A 22,666-nucleotide genomic window follows, 5' to 3' on the forward strand; every position below is an offset into this window, starting at 1 on the left:
CTTTCTCTCGATTGAGAGGGTCTGACGCGATACGTAACGTTTCTCTACTCAATCGATCACAGATTACAATATGGCATCGATCGAGTGAAGATGACAGCTATGGAAGCATAAAAAGCATATTATAACTCTATGATAAAAAGCCTACGTACGTATGTGGCCAGTACAATTTTTCTGTATTTTTTTCCTTAAATTATATAACTGGAAAAGTTTGTATCGCAATTGTATTATTACTTATTATTACTTTACTGGAGTATCTTGATTATTATAAAAATAAAAACATACATTAACCACTTCAGCCCTATACTTTGGCTATTTGAAAATAGCCCGTTGTGGGCTTGTAGATCTGCTATTTTCAAATGCTTTTTACACATTTTAAAACGTATATTTTGATGCCAATACTTTTGTACTGAAGTAAATTCTGAATACCAGACTTGTACTTGTAGCAGAGTATTTCTACAATGCAGTATTGATACATTTATTTAAGTTACAAATGAGTACTTCTTCCACCACTGTCTACTTTGAACAGTGATTACAAAAAGAAAGGGGAAAAAACTACATTTAATTTAGACACTAATATTTTCTTGCAGTTCAGTGTGATACTATGCTGTTAAATTCCAAGTATGACCCAAGGAACTTGATCCCGGGCCGGTAATGAAGCCTTTATAATCATGTTGCTGCATTGTGCATTGCATTGATGCATTGTGAGTATGGTTCCATCCACTGCCAATACCACCTGCTTTGAACATTACAATGATCAGGGGAGAAAAACTAAATAAACTGTATTAATTGAAATATTTATATTTCTTATAGTTCAGTGTGATATTGTGCAGTTAAGTTTAACACAAACCACAGTAAAAGTATTGCTTACAAGGAACAATTAGAAAATATCTTGGCCTACTTTCAGGCAAATATATAAGCAAGCATATAATCATAATAATAATAATAATGATAATAATAAAACCGAATGACTTAAAACAAGGACAGTCTATAGTCTTGGTCTCTGTTCAAAAAACTATTAATTAAATCATGTGGATCCTTACAGGTCCATTTGTACTCTATGAGAGGTACAGGGATCTTATTTGTGTACAGCAGTGAGCAGGAGTGTCCCCCCCCCCCCGCCCCAGTGTGTCTGAATCCCAGCATTCATCCTGCACCCCTGCAGTCAGTCAGCCAGCCAGTCAGTTGTCCTCTACATCCATGGTCCTCCCCCATAGCATAATGCCACCAACAGACCAGCGACGGGGCAGCCAATGAAAAAGTGGGAGTGCCGAACCGTGTGATGCGATTGGCTGGCCCGGCACTAAGCAGACTGGGGAAGAGAGGGCTTAGGGGCGGGTCCTGTTGGTGGTACTGATACTGAACTGTTGTGCTTCAATACCAGAGGCCTTGTAGTGTTCTTACCTGCTGGCCCCCAGGAGAATAGTCTGATCAGCAGTGCAGTGGCTAGCTACGGATTAACCCATTTTCTCTCTCTCTCTCTCTCGCTCCCTCTCTCACTCTCTTTCATCCTCCAATGCTATTATAGGCCGGGCCTGCATCTATATCCACAACAATGGTTGTTCCTGGATCCCAGCATATACAGGACACTATGTACTACCCTCCTCCTGACTTGAAGAGGGATGCTCATGTGCCTGATTTCAACTCCTATTTAACACTTTACAGGAAGTCTCTGGACGATCCTGAAGGTAGGTCAATATGAGTTTTGAGTGGTTGTACTTAAAACCATTTACCCGCAGTTCATCCTCTCTGTCACTGTCATGACTGTCATGACTGTCATCTCCCCTCTTTATTTCTCTCTCTCTCTCTCTCTCTCTGACTGCCTCTACAGTGTGCATGCCTCCATATCAGCCTTAGTTTCTCTGTCTGACATAATGTGTAAAGCCCTGCTTTCTGCAATGCTAGAATATAATATGCAAATTATTTGCCAATTTTGAATAACGTCACTCTCTTTCAGCTTTCTGGAAAGAGGTTGCTGATGACTTCTTTTGGAAGAAGCCCGCAACAGGACCAATGCTGCAGTACAACTTTGACATGACAAAAGGGGATGTTTTCGTGAAGTGCATGGAGGGCGCCAAAACCAACATGTGCTACAATGTCCTTGATAGAAATGTGAGGGAGAAGAATCTTGGTGACCAGGTTGCGTATTACTGGTAAGCAACAACATTTACACAGGATAAAAAAGAACATCCTCATCTGAAAGACTACCCGCCCGGGGTTATGTCACTTGTCCAAAAGTCCTGTTGGAATCCAAAAGGAGAACTCCGCCAGGACTGTTTCCAAAATTCTTAGAATGAATTAGAAGTTTGGCTAAGATGGATACCTTTATTGAACCCGCGGGGGGAAATTCAGGCGCCAGAGACGGATATCCTATTAGTAGATATTATTTAATAGTACATTACACAATAACATAATCTTTGTAATATAATATTGTCCTGATATTAATAGAATAATTAGAGTCTGATCCAATGACCCAAATAAAGTCTTATAGTCTCCCTGTGTCTATTTACAGGAACACTCTGACGAGGACCTTAAAGGACCTTAAAGGAGTTTAATTACAGTTTAAAAATACTTGTATCCTCAATTGAATTCATTGAATTCATATTCCTTTCAACCCATTCAATCCGGGGACACATCTCTGCCATTTTTAGATTTCTTTGGCTATTCAAAAATAGCCGATATATAAGCTCATAGCCCGGCACCGATCGTGTATAACTGCGTTTTTTGATTAAGTCCAAAGAAATCTTAAAATGACATGATATACGTTCCCGGATTGAATGGGTTAAGGACTTTTTTTTACCAAGGTTGTGACAATAAAGCCACACATCCTAAGCCAGCCACGATATAAGGCTGTACTTGTTATAGGGTTTCATTTCATATAGGTGCAAATATTTACCCTGTAAATCCTGTCGACTAAGCAAACAAGGAATTGTTGTCCGCCAACTTGGAAGTGCCAGAAGTACAGTCAGTGATACTGGGCTACTTTGTAAGACCGGCCACTATGCACATAAGTTACATTACAGTGTTTGAATTCCACGCTGGCACTCTATGTGATGGCTTTGTGAACTGTCTGTCATGTTGGTTTCATGCCGCTACATGCCATTCACGATATAATCTGATCTGACGGAACTGTGACAAAGCAACAGGGCTAACATGTGGTCTGGTCACACCTCTTCAATAAAGCCCAAGTCTTATCAACGTCCTGTTCTAACTAAGGACTTCACAAGTGATGGGAATTCCCTCCGCTGAGGCCGTCTAGACCATAGACTGTATAGACCAGTGGTTCTGAACCTTTTCAGACCGCGACCGCCCAAAATAATCATATTTTACCTGGGGTCAGTCCAAAATAATCATATTTGAACTGGGGACCCTCCAAAATAATCATATTTGAACTGGGGACCCTCCAAAATAATCGTATTTGAACTGGGGACCCCCCACTCTGACAAGCAATTGGAATTGTAGGCATTACATTTAGTTTGACTCAGTTCCACAGATAAATAACGCCTCGCAAGAGCTTGTAGATCAGCTATTTTCAAAATGTTTGCCTCTTTCTTATATTATCTGACAATTTGGCCAATGTTTGACCAGTTTTTATAGTATAGCTTGTTGATGACTTTTGATGCAGTAATGTTCTTATTTATATTTTTAGGTATTACCTTAAATTTTCACTTTACTGTCATCTGGGGAGCCCCCCCTTCAAAACAAATGATCATGTGGGGGGACCCCTCTGGGGGTCCGGACCCACAGGTTGAGAGCCACTGGTCTACCGGGATACCTTTGGCTGAATGAGAATTAAATGAACCTTTTCATTGTTTTTTGTGTCCTTATGAAGTATACTTAGAAATATAGATGGATTAAAAACTAGGTAGACATATGTGGATGGATTAAAAACTAGGTAGATAAAACATCTATGGTTTCATCAAGTAGCCAGTGGTTAATATCGCACAATCTTAACACTTATAACCTTTACATTTTCACTGGAGAGAATGGTGCCTGCCCACTTTGAGACACTTAATGTTAAATGTCAGCTACAATGTGTTTATCAGCGTATTGCGTGTCACATGACGTGACGTGAGGTGATTTAGTCAGAAAGTGCAGCTCTCTTCGTGGTTGCCATGAGACTACCTGGCTGTGCTCGTAGAGGTAGAATATTAACCTAAATTAGGTGGTGCATTACTCACAGGAACAGTGGTTTGATACTGTGATTGAGGAAACATTGTATTTTGTATTTTAAATCACTCCTAGGTTTCCTTTTTGAATAGTAACAGCATTGTATGCCTCAAAGTTATATTGTATCTTTATTGGCCGAAAGTAATAGATAAGACACTGTGACACACTTTATATTGTACCTGGCTTGCTGTTGGCGGTTTGAGTCATATGTCTGCTGGATCTTGGCCAAGATCATTCCCAATCTCTTTTCTGGGTACTTGCAGAATTTCAACATTTATATATCGAGTCAGTCCACAGTTACTCACAGTTTCATCACTGTTATCAATTTGTTTCACCATTTCTGTTCTGGCGATAAGGTCGATGTTAAGTTGTTGCGGTTCTCTGGCGTCTGTCCCACAACAGAGGCGAGCGCTGTGCAGGCATGCTGCTGCCCTGGCCGGTGCCTGCTGGCTCTGTGCTACAGCACATTGTGCTACATTAATTGTTCAAGCCTGACACACATCCAAACCCAATATTTGACCAGTCAGCAATGGTTACATGTTATCTCCTGTATGAACTCACACCGTTCAGTCTAGAGGTTCATGCTGTGACGCTGTTAAATAGTTTATCTCCAATTCAAAGGTGATCCACCGATCTTTATCAATTTGGCTTGTTTACAAAGTCGTAGTTATATTTCCAGGCAAAATAATTGGGGGAGGGGGGCTATAATACAAAAAAAGGACAGGGTTTGAATCCTGGGTGTTACAGTTGCAATTACCTCCAATAAAACATACTGTATGGATTGCAACTTTAATGCGATATGAGCAATCTATTTCCCTAAATATTAAAACTCTCCATCTGGTTGACCATCAAGACAATTTTATTGTAGCCAACTATTATACAGCGTATCACAGACCAACGTGAGATCTGTTTGCCACATTTCAAATTGTATTGTCTTTATTGCTGGTTTGTTGTTTTCCCAGGGAGGGGAACTCACCCGATCACCACATGGCTATTACGTACAGTCAGCTGCTCAGCCAGGTGTGCAGGTGTGCTAATGTTCTAAAAAAGATGGGTAAGAAACTTAACTCTACATCTGCCATAGACCTGTCTACATTTTCAGTGACATTATCATGGTATCGTTAATATAGCTGTAATGACTGATACACATGCTGTATCGTGTGTCTCACGAGCCCCTGTGGACTATACAGAGTGCATGTTATTGAAATCAAGTATGATACAATACATTTGTGCTTATTTTTATTAACAAAACTCCTACACAATTCCATGGATAGTGTAACAGTCATTACTCAGACCCTTGCACGCTCTCTGTCTTCTACTAAAGGTGTGAAAAAGGGAGACCGGGTGGCCATCTACCTTCCCATGATTCCAGAGCTTGTTTACACAATGCTGGCCTGTGCCCGGATAGGAGCTGTTCACTCCATTGTGGTAAGTTGTGTGACAATACGTCCCTTCTCCACAGCTCATTTTTTAGCTCGAGTTTAGCCGTACAGCTTTTTGCCTATAATGACGTGCCCAAAAGAGGGATGTCAAGGTTAATTAAGAGGCAATATTCAGCCCCGGATTAAACATGAATTTGGAAGTCATCCTTTGGGTTTTAAAAGCTGCTTGGTTTACGAGGCAGGAGGGCTTCACCGCATCAGGTCTATTCAAAGCGTCAGATTAGTTGTCAGAAAAGTTGTGTGACATTGACTTTCAAACGGCCTTCACTGCACTGTCTCCTCCGGCCTTCTATCAGTGAGAAGGAAAACACTCCATCATTCAACCTTATTCATTGAAATGATAACAGACAAGTTAACCTTGTTCCCAGTTTTATGTCCATCTCACGAGGAGATAAAGCCTGGAAAAGAGCTACTGGCAAAAGTGTCTAACCAAGGCAACATGTCATCAGGAAACTCCCTGTAGTGCTGTCACCCCATAATGACATCATCATCATCATCATCTGTTTAAAGTCCGCTTTCCAGGCACCGCTGGGTTGGACTGGATTTTCGCTATGGCTTTCTTCCACCGGGAATGGTCCATGGCCGTCTCATGATCGATGCAGAGTGCTTTCGTGTCAGCTAACACAGTCGTCTGCATTTAGCCTCTTGTCACCCATAATGGCAGAAAATGCCATTATTTTACCAATACTTTATTAAAAAATCGATTATTATTTATAATCCCTCAAGTCGACTAGTTTGATTTAACTGTTGCGTCCCTAATCAGCAGGGTTTCTTGATGTGACCCCATTTCCCCAGGAAAAACATTTGTTTAAAGGTGTCATTCCATGTTAGTCTAGTCTGCTCTGGTCCGGTGCTCAGCTGTTCAGGCTGTGAACAGCAATGTTCGCAACACCTGCACACCAGCAGATTGGTCTCGTTGGCCTCATCTCGCCAAGAGTTGAAATATGGGTCAAATGTTTACTGTCAGATCGTGAAGGGATCACACAGTAAGAATAATTCTGCCGCCCAGCCAAAGCTATTTTAGCCATTCAACCTTTCATATCCATGTAGAGGTTAGTGTTGCTGTTAAAAATACTCCCTGGCTGCTCTTGGGATTTCTTTCAAGTGCGCCGGCGTATAGTTTTTTGACAGGATTAAATATAAACGACCTCATCTCGCCTTGGTCATTGTTGTGGGTTTTTCTATCCTCCAATCTTTTAGTATACAAATGTCAGTTAGACTTGCGGGGATTGTTGGGATGAGGCCAGCCTCCCTAATTCAGTTCTAAGGTGTCCATATTGCTACTGATAGAAAGTGGCTTTGGCATACAATTATAATCTAAATAAAAAGCACTTAACGTCGCAGTGACATTTGCAGAGTCCAGAGTCCCCTAATCAATTGATTTGTGGTGCTGTCATCAACTCGGTGAACTATTAACTTTAGCCAGGACACAAGTGCGTTTCAGGAAAGGTTGCCAACTGGCAATGAAATAATAAGGCCATCCAACTGGCTGCCTCTGTACAAAAAAGGTTACATAACCGCCAATGAAATTATTTTCCCATACAGTTTGGCTAATCCTTCCTTTCAACATTGTATAAAGATCCAAACATGCCTCTTCTCTCTCTCCCTCTCTCTCTCTCTCTCTCCAGTTTGCAGGCTTCTCTTCAGAGTCTCTGTGTGAGAGGATTGTGGACGCTCAGTGCAGCCTCCTGGTGACAGCAGGTTCAGTACAATGCAACATTATGGCTAACATTACATAACGTGGCTCCCCTAATGGGCTTCCCTAACGAGAAAAGTGGCCTTTTAGCCACTTGAACCCTAATCTACCGAATGGGTTCCCAGATTGCTTAATGAACCCCAACAACGGCTTCTGGGGGGAACATGAGCCAGAAATAGCCGACCTACAAGCTCTATTCTTGGCAAAGCGATTTGGTGTAGACGCCTCGCAGTGCAAGGCGTTGTGAGCTTGTAGATCTGCTATTTTCGACTAATGTTCCCCTCAGAATAGGGATGCCAGGGGAAAGTGGTACGAAAAAAAGTTACGATCTCACAAAGATTTGGTGGCCCCCCTGTAGTAACTCTGAAGAACCCCCTAGGGGTCCCAGACCCCCTGTTGAAGACCCATTGTCTCTAGAGGGTTTAACTGGTTAACCACTGAGAATCCAAGCATGACGGCATCCGGGTCTAATGGTTTGTTGTCATTATGGGGGCTACTTTGTTCTGGTAGTAAATATGACCACCGCCAGTGTCAGAGTGTAAACAGACCCTCTCCACTAATCATGCCTCATCATGCAATCATGACAGCTGACTTTCTGTTTTTATCATCCCTCTCACTCTATCCCTGTCGGTCTATGTGTCTCGTATTTTACAGACGGTGTATACAGAGGAGAGAAGCTGATTAATCTTAAACATATTGCAGACGAGGCTCTGGAAAAATGTCGTGAAAGGTGGGTCCCTGTTTACAGCTCAAACAGAAGCTCCTATTGACACTTGCCACTGGTAATGGGACCAAACCCAAGCTGTATAGTTGCAGACACGCAAACACAGACGCACGTACACGCTTACTGAAACACACACATGCACACACTCGCACACACACACACGCGCGCGCGCGCACACACACGTGCGGATGCACACACACGCACACGCACACGCACACGCACACGCACACGCACACACCTCAGACCCCTATCAGCTGTTATTGGGGGTTGTTGGGGAAACATAGTGCCAGGTTGCCGGGCAACATGGAGCGTTATGACTCATCAGGGGAGCATGGTGACTGCGTAGAACAGCATGTATGGCTACCTGGGAAGCAGAGATGTGCACTCATTGTTTTTCTACACACAAAGTAACATCCACAGCTTTTACTTAAACACTTAGACCCTACAGTATATACTTCATTTACCGATGTGTCCCAGAGGTCTATACTTGGTCCCCTCTATACATCTATTTGCCGAAAACAGACAATCTAGAATGCAACGCATTGTGAGCTTGTAGACAAATATTTGCCTATTTTTGCCGAATGTTCACATGCCCAGAATCGGGACGCTAGAGTTCATTATTATTGACGGCACATCGTTTTTAGACTGATGCTAGGTTCCTGCCTTCCTGGCTTACCTGCGATCCTAGCTTACTGAGGCACTGCACTGTCTCTCTGCATTTGATGTACAGTATGTGATTACCTTGCTTATTGTACGTCGCTCTGGATAAGAGCGTCTGCTAAATGCCTAAATTGTAAATTGGGTCATGTGGTTGATAAATATTAACACAGCAGGCTTGAACCACTTCCAGCCCAGCGTCCCTATTTTCACAACATCCTGGTCGCAGACCGGCTGTTTCTTGCTATTCATTGCATGACATGAAGTATGTAGGCCTTACAGTAAGTGGTTGACGTGCAATAATAAAAGGCTGTGCTGCTAATGGTTATCTGCAATAAAACATGAGGAGGGAACCGTTGAGAGGTTAACGGCGAGGTTCATTAATTCAAAAATAATTAGCTATTTGAAATGCCTTTTCCGTCAATCCGCCGTGCTTGAAAAACCCATTTGATTATATTTTGGAAATTTAGGCAAAGCCTAAAGTGGCCATGAAATGCTTTTGGGGAGGATTTTGTCTCTTGCTTGGCTTTACGAGCCTCTTCATGTCGTCCCCACAGAGGCCCAGTGAGTATCACCAGATGCCTGGTCGTCAAGCACCAGGCTCTCAGGACAAAGAGTGGAGCTGCTTGTAACAAGCTACAGGTGGGCACTTCAAATGAAGACGGTTGCGGGCTCGGTGCCCCCCCTTCATTCTGTTGGAGCCGCAACCTAAGTATTTTAACCCCTATTTAAACCCTGTACTTGGTTGACCGGAGTCCCTCAGGGCTCTATGATAGTGACTCTTCTGTTTTCTATCTACATTAACCCATTAAAACCGGGAAAGCATCTGTCATTTTAGATTTTAGCGTTGGCTATTCAAAAATAGCAGATCTACAAGCTCATAGCGCGGCACAAAGTGCCGCGCTATGAGCTTGTTTTTTATGAGCTTGTTTTTATGAGCTTGCTTTTTATTTTATCCTGAATTTTTTTTGAAAGAAAACAGTTTTTAACTCAAATCTCTGCTTCTGGGGGTCCCTGGAACAAAATATTTTGAGATGGGGGTTCGCGGCCAAATACATATAACTTTGGGGGTCCTTGACATGAAAAAAGTTTGAGCACCACTGATACAGCAACATGAACAGGTTTTTCAGAGAGCTGTTAGGATTTAGAAGACATCTGTAGAATCGGCCTCAGGTCTTAATGGGTTGAAAGGACTTCCAGTTGTTTGTCTACATACACTCTACAGCAGGGGTCTTCAACAGGGGGTCCAGGACCCCTAGGGGGTCCTCAGAGTTACTACAGGGGGTCCGCAAAATCTTTGTGTGATATGATTTTTTTTTACCTTAAGCACTTTAACCCTAGCATCCCTTTTCTGAGGAGGACATTAGCCAAAAAATAGCAGATCTACAAGCTCACAACGCCTCGCGCTGCGAGGCGTTGTGAGCTTGTAGATGGGCTATTTTTTGGCAAAGAGGTGTTTGGTCGTGTAGAGGGAAAAAAAGAGCAAGTAAACAAAAACAGTTAAATCTGAAACACAATTTTTATACAATATAGAGGGGGTCCCTGCTTCATCTCTCTCTCAGCTAGGGGGTCCTTGGCCTGAAAACGTTGAAGACCCCTGCTCTACAGTATCAACTTATGGTCATGAAACAACTAAAAAAAATATGAAAACGAATCGACGATAGTGAGTGACACTGTGTTGTGGTGGTGTGTGTGTGTGTGTGTGTGTGTGTGTGTGTGTGTGTGTGTGTGTGTGTGTGTGTGTGTGTGTGTGTGTGTGTGTGTGTGTGTGTGTGTGTGTGTGTGTGTGTGTGTGTGTGTTCAGACCCCATGGGACTCACAGTGTGACGTGTGGTGGGATGAAGCCATCACAGGTGTTTCTGAGGAGTGTGAGCCGGAGTGGATGGACTCAGAAGACCCTCTGTTCATCCTCTACACCAGCGGCTCCACTGGCAAGCCTAAGGTACAGTAGGTCGTATAGGAGACCACTGCGCGTGGTTTGAGGTACAGTTTCGCAGCTTATTACAGGAAGCCAACGCAATGGAAATGTACCATATCGTTGCTGACAGGTAGAAACCTTGTATGTCCGAGAGTTACTTTTGTACAATGGAAAAAAAGAACCTGTGTTCCAATAGAATGGTTTTATAAACAGTCATATTTATAAAACCACCGAACCACTTTCATTTTCACTTTCAACCTTTTATAACAAATGAGCCTGTAGATTGGCCATTTTCGCTACTTATGTACGACAAAGTAGGGCATTAATTCCCGGGGAAAAAAACGTGAATAAATATGGAGATGCAGGTTTCTGCCCGACAGCAACGATATGCAAAATGCACGGTAAAAATCCTCCTTTTTAATTTAACTCTGAGAGAGTATACTGTAAATGGGACCAAAAAAAGCTTCCTAATGAACCCGTAAGGTCTCAACACTCTTAGAGTTACAAATGGGTGAGTAATGCGTGTGTGCGCGTGTCTTTTTTTGTGTGTACTGTACACAGGGTGTTCTCCATACTGTGGCCGGGTACCTGCTTTACACATCGCTGACCTTCAAGTATGTGTTTGACCATCACCATGACGACGTGTACTGGTGCACGGCTGACATCGGCTGGATCACGGGACACTCCTACATCACCTACGGCCCCCTGGCCAATGGAGCCACCAGCGTCCTGGTGAGTAGATACATCTGTCATCTTTATTGTCAAATCACAGGTTTACAGGTGTGAAACCGTTGTTGTGCAAGCTCCATGGGGGGAGAGGATAAGGGGGACAAGAAAGAATAAAAAATAAAAAAAGGTATCTACATTTTTTAGGATGGATATTAGCATATCCATCCGTAACAGTATAGGGCATCGCAGTTCCCGCCCACTTCCTGGTGCCACTGCAAAATACTCAATGCATTTTTCCCATTGACTTTTCCAAAAATATTTATATCAATTCATTTAAGCCTAGAATCAAGCTATCCAGGCTCCTGGTGAATCATGACCATAAAACGTTTGATTCTGTGAAAAAATGTTTTGAAAACGGCAAAACAAAGGGTATTTATTAAATATAGTATATCATATAATTAAATATAAAATAAAAAAAATCACAGAAAAAAATGTTTAATGGTCATGATTCACCAGGAGCCTGGATGGCTTGATTCTAGGCTTAAATTAATTGATAAAAATATTTTTGGAAAAGTCAATGGGAAAATTGCATTGAGAATTTTGCAGTGGAACCCGGAAGTGGCCGCAACTGTGATGCCCTATACATAAGACAGACATAAGGTGTATGAGCATAGTCGTTGGTGTGTATACTCTTCATGATGTAGAAGACATAACTGCTGTGCTGCCTCGGGGCGACTGAATTTCCCCCGTAGGGAAAAATAAAGGTATATATCTATTAAGATGCAAGAAGAAAAACGAGTTGTACATGAGATTAAAAACAGCATGATTCTCTCTTCAATAGAGGTCACGTTATGTACTGTAATCGTAATATGTCAGTGGTTTTGTTTTACAATCAATCCTGGTGTCCCTATTTTGGGCAAATGTTCAGAAATGTTTTTATTTTATTTATATATTGCTAAAATAGCAGATGCTACATTCTGAGTTTGTAGATCTGCTATTTTCGCTAATTTGTATCTTTGTGCATTATGCTGCCACTGAATAAAAATAAAAGCACCAGCACACGGTCTACCCTTGCTCAATAAAGAGACTTGTTTATTAAATGCATTTAATAAAATGTAGTCTCTTTATTGAGCAAGTGTAGACAGTGTGCGGGTGCTTTTATTTTCATTCAGTCTAGTAGTAGTCTTATCCTCCACCAACCAACGCACCTGTCAAACCTCAGTCAGGCGTGCGAAAGCTTTTGATTACCTGCTCATTATGCTGAAAAATAGTGCTCATTACAATGTGGGCTTGCTGTCTACTGTACCTTATTAAACCCTCTACACAATACCAACGGGTGGATGTTTTCTCTATAAACCTGCAAATGTTAGTGCCATTTAAGTCAGAGCAAATGCATACATTATATTTTGTGTCGCGCGTGTGTGTGTGTGGGTGTGTGTGTTTGTGTTTGTATTACTATACCTGTGAGGACAAAATGTCCCCAGAACAAGTATAGTAGAACCATTTTCCTGGTCCTCACAATAGAAATGGTTGTTTTATGGTTAAAACATATTTTTAGGGTTAGGATTAGACATTTAAAGGTTAGGTTTAGGGGTTGGGGTTAGTTTTACCTATTTTATGCTTGGTTGTTTTTCCCGCACAGAAAAATAGCCGATCTACAAGCAGATTTACAATTTCTGCTATTTTCCATGCTGTCCCTAAAATGTTGATGTCCTCACTATCATAGTAATTCTAACCTGTGTGTGTGTGTGTGTGTGTGTGTGTGTGTGTGTGTGTGTGTGTGTGTGTGTGTGTGTGTGTGTGTGTGTGTGTCTCACAGTATGAAGGTATTCCAGTCTATCCTCACGTGGGTCGTTTCTGGGAGATCATAGAGAAGTACAAAGTGACCAAGTTCTACACAGCGCCCACTGCCATCCGCCTGCTGATGAAGTATGGAAAAGAGCCACTGCAGAAGTAAGAACACGCACACGCACGCACACACGCACGCACGCACGCACACACACGTTTGGTATTACTATACTTGTGAGGACATAAAAATCTTAGGACAGCAATGAAAATAGCTGAATTCTATAGACAAAGAATATTTTTCGGTGCACATACCAGTGCGCAACCAAGTATAAATCAGGGATAACTCTAACCCTAACTCCTAAAGCTCTAATCTACAGTATTACCTACTATCTTGCCACTGTCAAAACATAAAAAAGAATTATACTATAACTTTTGAGCTACATAAATGCAACTACACACTAGTTGACTAGTTCACAAAGGCAGTTTGATTTCTGCCTCCCGGAGAAAAGGGGGAATATTGTTTACGCTCTCCAGGCAATTTGCAATCAGAGGAGTGTAAACATGCAATTTTCCATGTTTTTTTTTAATGCGAGGGCCACAGGAACGGTCGGCCTTCATTCCAGGGTCACCTGCCAAGAACAACCTGAGAAACTGTGCTCAGGAGCACACAGTCACTACAAGCTGCCATCTTTTGGCCAAAAGGAGAAAGCACCTCTGATCCTGAACTACATCTTGAGCAATCAGATAGATATCTCATTGTTCAACCACATAAAAACCTAAGTGTAAATGCACCGAAGATGCATTATAAATGGATTTAGATTACTAATAGTTCTCACACTTTCAAGATTTTTCAAAAATGTTCAAAAATAGCTGATGTACAAGTTCGCAGCGCGGCACGAAGTGATGCGCTGTGAGCTTGTATATCTGCTATTTTTGAATAGCTGCTAAAATCTAAAATGACACAGATGCTTTACTGGTTTTAATGGGTCTACAAGCTTACAACATGTTGTAGCTTGAAATCTTTTGATGACATGCTCAAAAACGGGTTGCCAGGTTGAAAGTAGTTAATTAATGCATAATAAGTGTAAACTTGCTACTCAGATCCGTACTACACATTTCATTACATAACACTTACAATTCAAGTTATGTAACTTACCGTTTGATGTCCGACCGGCGACATGACGAATGTTTGCTAACGAACCTTTTTCATAAAGGTAAATACAGCTGACGGTGATAATTTTAAAGAGCGGGTGTGTTTTATTTACTGTAGGTGTTGCCAGGCCCTCAGGCCAGCATGTTGTTAACTGTATGGAGAGGTCCATGCTGGCAGGCACACAGTAACACCTGCATGAAACACAATGAACGTTATCATCTTGTGCCGTGTTCAGCGATGGAAGAAATACTCACACATTTTACTTAAGTAAAAGTATCAATACTGCAATGTAGATATACTGTGTTACTAGTAGAGGTCCCGTATTAAAAATGTACTTGAGTAAAAGTACAAAAGTATTGGCATCAAAAATATACTTAAAGTTCCAAAAGTAGAAGTACTCATTGTGCAGAATGTCCCATTTCACAAGTTCAAAATGAATAAAAAAAATCTTTAGAAAATAGCCGATCTACAAGCTCACAATGCGTCGCATGTAGATCTGCTATTTTCAAATGACCAAAATATATATACGGCTGAAGTGGTTAGTGTGTTTTTTAATAATAATCAAAACCTACAAAGTAACTCTAGTGAAAGTTTTCATTTAGTTGTAGTGGAGTAAAAGTACAATATTTTCCTCTGAGATGTAGGGGAGTAGAAGTAAAAGTATTGAAAATTGTAAATACTTAAGAGTAAAAATACCTCAAAAGTTTACTTAAGTGCAGTACTTGATTGAGTACATGTACTTAGTTACTTTACACCACTGGCTGTGTTTACCTGCCAACATGTCCGTTGTGAAGTCTGTCAAGTCTATCTGTTGTTATATCTGCTCCGTACAGCAATAACTAAAATGTTTATACATATTTTCATTATCTCTATCAGGTATGACCTCTCCAGCCTGAAGATTCTGGGTACTGTAGGCGAGCCAATCAACCCAGAGGCGTGGCAGTGGTACCACGAGGTGGTCGGCCAGCGCAGGTGTCCTGTGGTTGACACCTTCTGGCAGACTGAGACGGTAAGCATTAACCGTCAGCTCACTTCATCATCGGGCCAGTCTTCTACAGGGCCTTCTATTGGCGAATAGTGACAAAGCCCTGAACTGGATGTTTACGTAATGCACTGGAGTCTATGAGCGTTTGTCACTATTTCGAGTTTACATGAACCCGGTGACCGGCGCTGTTTTCTGCCTCCGAGGTGACGCAACTCTCTAATGCAAGGCTCTGGCATTAACTAACGTGAAAACCAAAAGAGAACGCACACTTTGGGCTCCAGTTGCAGAATTCTTTATTGCACAGGAGTGCTGCTTTCGCCCTTCCTCAGACTGAAGTGCACCCAAAGAGACACCCATATTGGGTTTTCGTACATACAATGTTACATGTTCTGACACTTCTAGTGCCTCCATCTTTTTTAATGCATTGATGTATTTAATCATACACGATTGGCCATTGGTCATAGGTCTATGTGTCTGATGTCAACAGCTGCAATGCATTCTATGAATGAAACGTAGCTCAGGTGCAATAAAGAATTCTGCAACTGGAGCCCACAGTGCGCGAGCGTTCTCTTTTGGTTTCCATGTTATATTCTTTCGCTCAGCACCTGCCCAACCTCGGGTGTGGGCGTGCATGTCTTTCCTCCCTTTTATATTAAGCATTAACTAATGTACCTGCTCTTGCAAAACGTTGGCTTTAGCCTACATTGTCTTTCTCAATATTGAATCTGTGGTTATGGCTCAATAAAATTGCCAAATACAGGGAGCTAGAACATGAGAGCATGGCGGCTTGCTGACCTTGTGGTTAGAGAAAGAATACTGTTACTGAAAGGTCATAGATTCAGTCCTTGTGTGGTTGAAAAGTATTTGAAAAAGCACAGAATAAAAGCCTAATTTAAAGTAATTTTAATTATAGTTCCTAGCACCAAGCTTCTAATGTAAATCAAGCTCAAACACACAGTATATGTTCACATGTTCAGTCTTGTTCAGTAGGTTCTCTGTGCAATTCATTTGTGAACTGTTGTTTGAGCTATAAGTACATTCACACAGAACACGTATTATATGCGGCGATAAAGCGATGTAATGTTTTATTTAGAACCAGGTTGTATTTTCTGAACTAAAGGCATCAACCTGTGCCTTTAGTTCATCATCAAAAAGGCCTTTGAGCAGTCAAAGGTGCAACATTTTGTCATTGACCTTTACAACCCAAATCAGTTTTCAGTTGAATCAAGTTCAGTTACCCAGTTCACAGCTAAATGTGTCAATCATTGACCTTTGGGATCTCCTCTCCTCGTTGACTCTACAGGGTGGTCACGTCTTGACTCCTCTGCCTGCTGCTACACCTCTGAAACCTGGCTCTGCTGTAAGTGACCGCACCTCTTACATCCTTTACTGTACTAGGCCTGTCACAATTATTACATAATCGTCTAATCGCAATTATTTGAGATAATCGCAATTATTTTTTGCATAATCGTTAAAATCGTTTTTAAAAAAGAACACATTTTGAAATATAAAAATAGCAGATCTACAAGCTTACGTGTCACTTCGTGGTGCGTTGTAAGCTTGTACAACAGCCATTTCTGCTATTTTTACACTTTTTTGTACACTCTCAAGAGTTACAGACCCTAAGGGTCCGTTTGTTTTGTAACTATCAATCATTTAGCTTGTGACCCCCCGAAACCCCCCCAAGGAACCCTGTGGGGGTCCCTGGATCCCACGGTGAGAACCACTGCTCTAGAAACGTGTTTAAAAAACAAGACAAGACTTGGCCTCCATAATACCATATCTTAATGAATGCTAATAGTTATTATATTTAGTTGATGATAAGGACCAAAATATTTGGGACATAGACAAACCGGGAACATTGTTATTAAATGAGACACGCAACTTTTCTTCATAAACATTTTTAATACAGGACATATGTATAATAATAGGGATGTGATTGTGATCTGGAATAAGCAGCACTGCCTGTGCTGGGGTATTGAAAACACACAGTGATCTAATCTACGTCAGTGAGCTAATGTGAGGCCATCCATCTTAACATTTCAGACATTTCCTTTCTTCGGCGTGGAGCCCACCATCCTCAACGAGCACGGAGAGGAGCTGGAGGGAGAGGCGGAGGGATACCTGGTAACTACTGGTTTAGAAGGCATTTGTAGAATTGGCCTCAGGTCTTATTGGTTTTGTTATAATTATAATAATTATTATATTATTATTATTATTAGTAGTAGTAGTAGTAGTAGTAGTAGTAGTAGTACTAGTAGTAGCAGTAGCAGTAGTAGTATCATCATCATCAATATTATTAATAATAATAATTATTAGTGAAGTATATATATATATTCATTTCTAATATTGGTACATATGTTGTGGGTGTATGACAGGTATTCAGAAGACCCTGGCCAGGCATTATGCGTACTGTATACAGAAACCACCAACGCTTTGAGAACACTTACTTCAAGAAATTCCCAGGCTTCTATGTGACTGGTGATGGTAAGCAAATGTCAACCTGTCAGTGACTAAGCCTTCTAATGACAATACTCTGGTGCTTGATACAGAAGTACATGTATTTATTTGTCGTCAGGCAGAAACCTTGTACCTCCATATTTCAATATTTTTTGGGGGGTACATTAATGCCCTACTTCCTCAGTGTCATGCAAATGTAGTGAAAATAGTAGATCTACAAGCTCACAACACGTCACATTGCGATGCGTTGTGAGCTTGTAGATTGGCTATTTTGACCATTTAAAATGTTTTTTAAATAAAATAAATAGGAGTGGTTTTGGACATATATATACATTGGACACATAAGGTTTCCACCCGACAGCAATAGATCACACCTGGACATTTCATGTTACCCAACCGGCCGCATATCAGCAGCCTTGCCTGAGGTTGGACGATGAATGCCAGGAAGCAGTTTGTTTATCACATACCCATAGCCTCATTTATTAACAAAGACAATGAGAAATTATCAGCAATAGCAAATAGATTATTTATTCAACTAGATTAGAAGAATAGATTACCTTTCAATGAGGAGCTGCCCCGGTGACCAAAATGGTATAGTCCCGCTGGGATTCACCCGACAGTTTGGGGAGAGAGTTGCTGAGAACACTGTAGGTGCTGCTGGCTTGTCGACCTCACCATTACACAGGCATTCTGTGAAACATTGATCCACCCTGTGTTTTGGTTTCTTTGCATCTGGCTAAACTCCAGTGTCTCCTTGGTGTTGCGTGCTGGTGTGGGGAGAACCCAAACGCAGGACAGCTAGGCCAGGTAGTGCTCAAACCCCATTATTGGGTGTTTTAATAAAGGAGACAGGTGAACAAAAACTCAGACAAACCAAAACATGTCACACAAACCAGTGACTCAACAAGGACTGACTGATATACACATGAGGGGTGATTACAAATGAGATACAGCTGGGGCCAACAGAAACATAGAACCAAGAAAACTAGACCAGAGAACAAAAAAAACATAGAAATACAATACCTAACAATCAATGAGACAAAAGTTTGTATGACACTCATATTGACATGTCATATCTGATACAGCATCTGACCAATCAGTGCAAGTGTATCCTCTGTGAGCTTTTATCCCCCCCTCTCACCTTGGGCAAATAATGTCTGGAACCCTAGAAAAAGGTGAAATGGAAGAAATGAGTGTTTTAATTTAGTGTCTTGTTTTTGTTCTTTGTCAGGCTGCAGGCGGGATAAGGACGGCTATTACTGGATCACAGGAAGGATAGACGACATGCTAAACGTCTCAGGTGCTACTGGATGTTACACTTGATGATAACACTGTTTCCTTTATTCAGACGGACTGGCAGATAAGATGTTATCTCTCTACTGCATTACCCAACGTTGCTATTGAGAGTTTCTTATTTGGTTTTATTACAATTACTGCAGTTCACTAAATCATGACTATAGTGTCATTTGTTTTACCACATTAAGTGCCATTCACACTGAGCACTATAATTATAACGATAACTGTAACTATATATCGTTCACCATTGTATTTCTTTATGGTTGGTGTGAACTCTGCCATCCACTTGCCTTAGAACGATTTTTTAAACTATATTTTTATAGTTATAGTGCTCAGTGTGAATGGCCCTTAACCCTGGCGTCCCTTTTTTGGCCAAATTCTGTGTTCTAAAAGTTAATGATTTTTTATTTTTATATCATATTTTCCAATTCTGCGAAAATAGCAGCTCTACAAGCTCACAACACATTGTGAGCTTGTAGATAGGCTATTTTAGCTACTTGTCGTACAACAAGGTATACAGAGCTCAAAACAGCGCTATCTCTGAAAAGCACATTTTTGTACTTTACAGGTACTTATATTTATTTTCACCTGCCTTCAAATCTTCCTCTTGTTCCATTTGTTGTTGTTTATTCTTCATGACTAAAGAACTGTCATCTTAACCTTGCTCTATACTTACCTCCATACCTACCTCCAGGCCACCTGATGAGCACGGCGGAGGTGGAGGCGGCGCTGACGGAGCATCCCGCGGTGGCGGAGGCTGCGGTGGTCAGCCGGCTCCACAAGGTGAAGGGGGAGTGTCTGTACTGCTTCGTCACCCTGAAAGACAGCAGGGAGTTCAACTGCACGCTGGTGGATGAGCTGAAGAGACTGGGTGAGACTCAGAGAGGAGTGCAAGAACTATATAATATGTTTTACCTTTCTCTTGTTCCTGTACTCTCCGGCCATCTCTTTGTCTATTTGTGTTGAAGTTTTCTATGCAAATTCCACATTTTCTTCTTTTCTTTAGTGAGGGAAAAAATTGGACCAATCGCAACCCCGGATTTCATTCAGAACGCCCCAGCACTCCCCAAAACTCGCTCAGGTAACTTTGACATTGACTGCAGCGTCATCATCTCCTACCTAATGTGACTTAATTAACCACTTAACCCCCCTTTTATACTTGGTCGTACGATGCGATGGTGTCGTGCGACAATAGCGAAAATAGCAGATCTACATGTAAGCTCACAAGCTCTTTTTTGTTTTGTTTTGTTTCGAAAATGTTTGCCTATAATGACATGCCCAAAATAGGGACGCCAGATGGAAAGTGGCCATGTTGCTCTTATGTTATAATATACAGTACCAAACCCATCACTTTAATTCGTCTCTGTTGGATGGAAACCTCATATGTCCAAAACTGTTACTTTTCAGGATTCAAATTCAAAAGTAGCAGATCTACAAGCTCAAAACGCATCGCTTCGCGCTGCGTTTCGAGCTTGCGGATCTGCTACTTTCGATGCTTTTGTGTGACACTGTTGTATGATCAAGTAGGGCGTTCATTTACGGAAAAAAACAACAAAAGTTAGAATATGGAGATAAGAGGTTTCTGTCCGACAGCAACAAATTGTAAATAGTAACTGTGTGCATCACTTGATTATTATCAATTTAATTATACTACATCACTTCCAAGCTCACAACGTGTCATGTCATGATGTTGTGAGGCGTTGTGAGTTTGTAGATCTTCTATTTTTGCCGAATGTCCACCCCGGAATAGGGATGCATTGCTGGGGTGGTTAATAACTTCTAATCTAGGTTGATCGTGTTCTCCTTTTACAGGTAAGATCATGAGGCGAGTTCTGAGGCAGATCGCACGCAACGAGCAGGACCTGGGGGACCTTTCCACCCTAGCGGACCCCAATGTGGTCGAGGTCTTGATCAGCCAGAGGTGCGAAGCTGCAGCCTGAGGAGGCCTCTGTCTTCTAGACGGATAAGAATGTATAATAAATAAGCCCTCTGTCTCTGGACGGATACAAATATAGAATAGGGCCCGCTGTCTAGACCAGTGATTCTCATCCGGACCCCCATTATAGGCCATGGATTTGATATAGAATGTAGTATCTCTGGGACCCCAATGTACACAGTTAACCCATTGCAACCATGTGTCATTTTAGATTTTATTTATTTTTTTATTTATTTTGGGGGTTTTATGCCTTTATTGACAGGAAATGGGGAGAGAGAGAGATGGGGACTGATATGCAGCAAAGGTCGTCGGGATCGGGACTCAAACCCACGACACGCTGTCAGGCTACACTGAGCCTAGGTGCCTGGACCGCTACGCCAGCGGTCCAGGCCAATTTTAACCATTTTTAACTATTATTTTATACTTGGTCTATTCAAATATAGCAGATCTACAAGTTCATAACGCATTCGTATGAGCTTGTAGACCTGCTATATTTTTTTAATCGGGAACATTTTTGCAAATCTTTGCACTCAAAACTTTGCTTCTGGGGGTCCCTGGAACAAAATATTTTGAGATGGGTTGTTGGCGGCCAAATACATGGGGGTCCTTGACATGAAAAGGTTTGAGAATCACTGAACACGTTTTCCAGAAAACTGTTAGGATTTAGAAGACATTTTTTGAATCGGGTACTCAGGTCTTAATGGGCTAATTTAACTCTGGGAGTGTACAAATGGAACCCACAACAAGTGTCCATTTGGTTCTTATCCATCCATCATTTAGCAGGGGACCCCCCTGGAACTCCCTCAAGGACCGCTGGGGGTCCCCAGAGCCCGGGTTTTTAAGAATATAAATCTAAATGGCATTGGTGAAGGACCTACAGCCTAAACGGTACATGGGCATGACTGTCACTTCTAAATGACTCTCAATGGCGAGGTATTGATTACATTTGTGGGTGGGCCAGTATTTCAGATATTCTTTACACAGAATCTTGTAATATTTCTCTCTTTACTCTTTTTTTCATTCTGTGTTTAAAGCAGTCATTCTTTCATTGCTTAGAACTTGTTTTTCCATAATGTCCTATAGCCCCCCATCTATATTTTTATCATTTTGTAGATAATTAAAGTTAGGATGCGCTCAGCTCCTTTTTAAGAACTGTCTTTACGACGGACAAGCCAGCTTTGCACAGTTTCCATAGTGGCTTGTATTGGGAGGTTGATTTGATGTATATTTTTTTCAATGTGTGATACAGTATTTCTATGACCTGCAAATAAAGTGCATTATCTACGTATTTGACGATCGATGACTGTTGTCGTACTCTTTCTACTGCGGTTGAGTAGCATGGATTCTGACAGCATATGGACCCCAATATGGATTAAAAAACATATAAATATAAATCTGTAACTCATGGCTTCTATGAGGTTAGTGCCCATTGTAATTCATTTGCACCCTAAATTCATCATCCTTGGTTGAGAGAATTAAGAGAGACATTTAGAAAATACATCAGCTTTTCAACACTGCCCCCTTGTGATAGAAAGGGCTCACTGTCAGCTGCTCTGCTGTTCACTCTGAAAGCCATTCAGTCCTATCTGCCAAAGCAAAGCCTTCTTCCTTTTGTTGTCTTGCATTCTACCGTTGAGCCACTAATGAAACCGGGGACTTTGATGATCTGATCGGTCCAATCATGACTGGAGAGGGAGCAGCGATTAGGGACGGAAAGAGAAAAGAAATGCTTGGGGATGAACTGAAGAGTTCTTTTTATTATCCCAAGTGCCTCG

At 41.5% G+C, this 22,666-nt stretch overlaps 1 protein-coding gene across 2 annotated transcripts; it reads left to right on the top strand.

Moving 5' to 3' along the window:
* The first annotated feature begins 1,396 nt into the window (after positions 1 to 1,396).
* On the top strand, positions 1,397 to 22,244 carry acss2l (acyl-CoA synthetase short chain family member 2 like). Of its 2 annotated transcripts, none has more exons than XM_084057300.1 (18): positions 1,397 to 1,685; positions 1,955 to 2,150; positions 5,130 to 5,221; positions 5,492 to 5,595; positions 7,238 to 7,310; positions 7,960 to 8,035; positions 9,244 to 9,328; positions 10,491 to 10,628; positions 11,166 to 11,352; positions 13,100 to 13,226; positions 15,091 to 15,223; positions 16,503 to 16,559; positions 17,246 to 17,326; positions 17,578 to 17,686; positions 18,891 to 18,959; positions 19,650 to 19,826; positions 19,962 to 20,036; positions 20,768 to 22,244. In XM_084057300.1, the coding sequence occupies exons 1-18, from the start codon at positions 1,553 to 1,555 to the stop codon at positions 20,893 to 20,895; spliced, it is 2,040 nt and encodes a 679-aa protein (XP_083913426.1). In that variant the 5' UTR covers positions 1,397 to 1,552; the 3' UTR covers positions 20,896 to 22,244. The 2 variants fall into 2 exon arrangements, with proteins under 2 accessions (XP_083913426.1, XP_083913427.1); XM_084057301.1 differs by having other exon boundaries at positions 11,166 to 11,336; positions 13,093 to 13,226; positions 20,768 to 22,242.
* The last annotated feature ends 422 nt before the right edge of the window (positions 22,245 to 22,666 follow it).

The sequence above is a fragment of the Gymnoscopelus microlampas genome, assembly GCF_963454915.1.
Source record: "Gymnoscopelus microlampas genome assembly, chromosome: 5".
NCBI lineage: Eukaryota > Metazoa > Chordata > Actinopteri > Myctophiformes > Myctophidae > Gymnoscopelus > Gymnoscopelus microlampas.

Coding starts and splice junctions, on each gene's coding strand:
- acss2l (XM_084057300.1), top strand. CDS start 1,553: ATGGTTGTTCCTGGATCCCAGCATATACAGGACACTATGTACTACCCT. Junction 7,311..7,959: donor CAGCCTCCTGGTGACAGCAG/GTTCAGTACAAT, acceptor CGTATTTTACAG/ACGGTGTATACAGAGGAGAG. Junction 19,827..19,961: donor GGATGAGCTGAAGAGACTGG/GTGAGACTCAGA, acceptor TCTTTTCTTTAG/TGAGGGAAAAAATTGGACCA.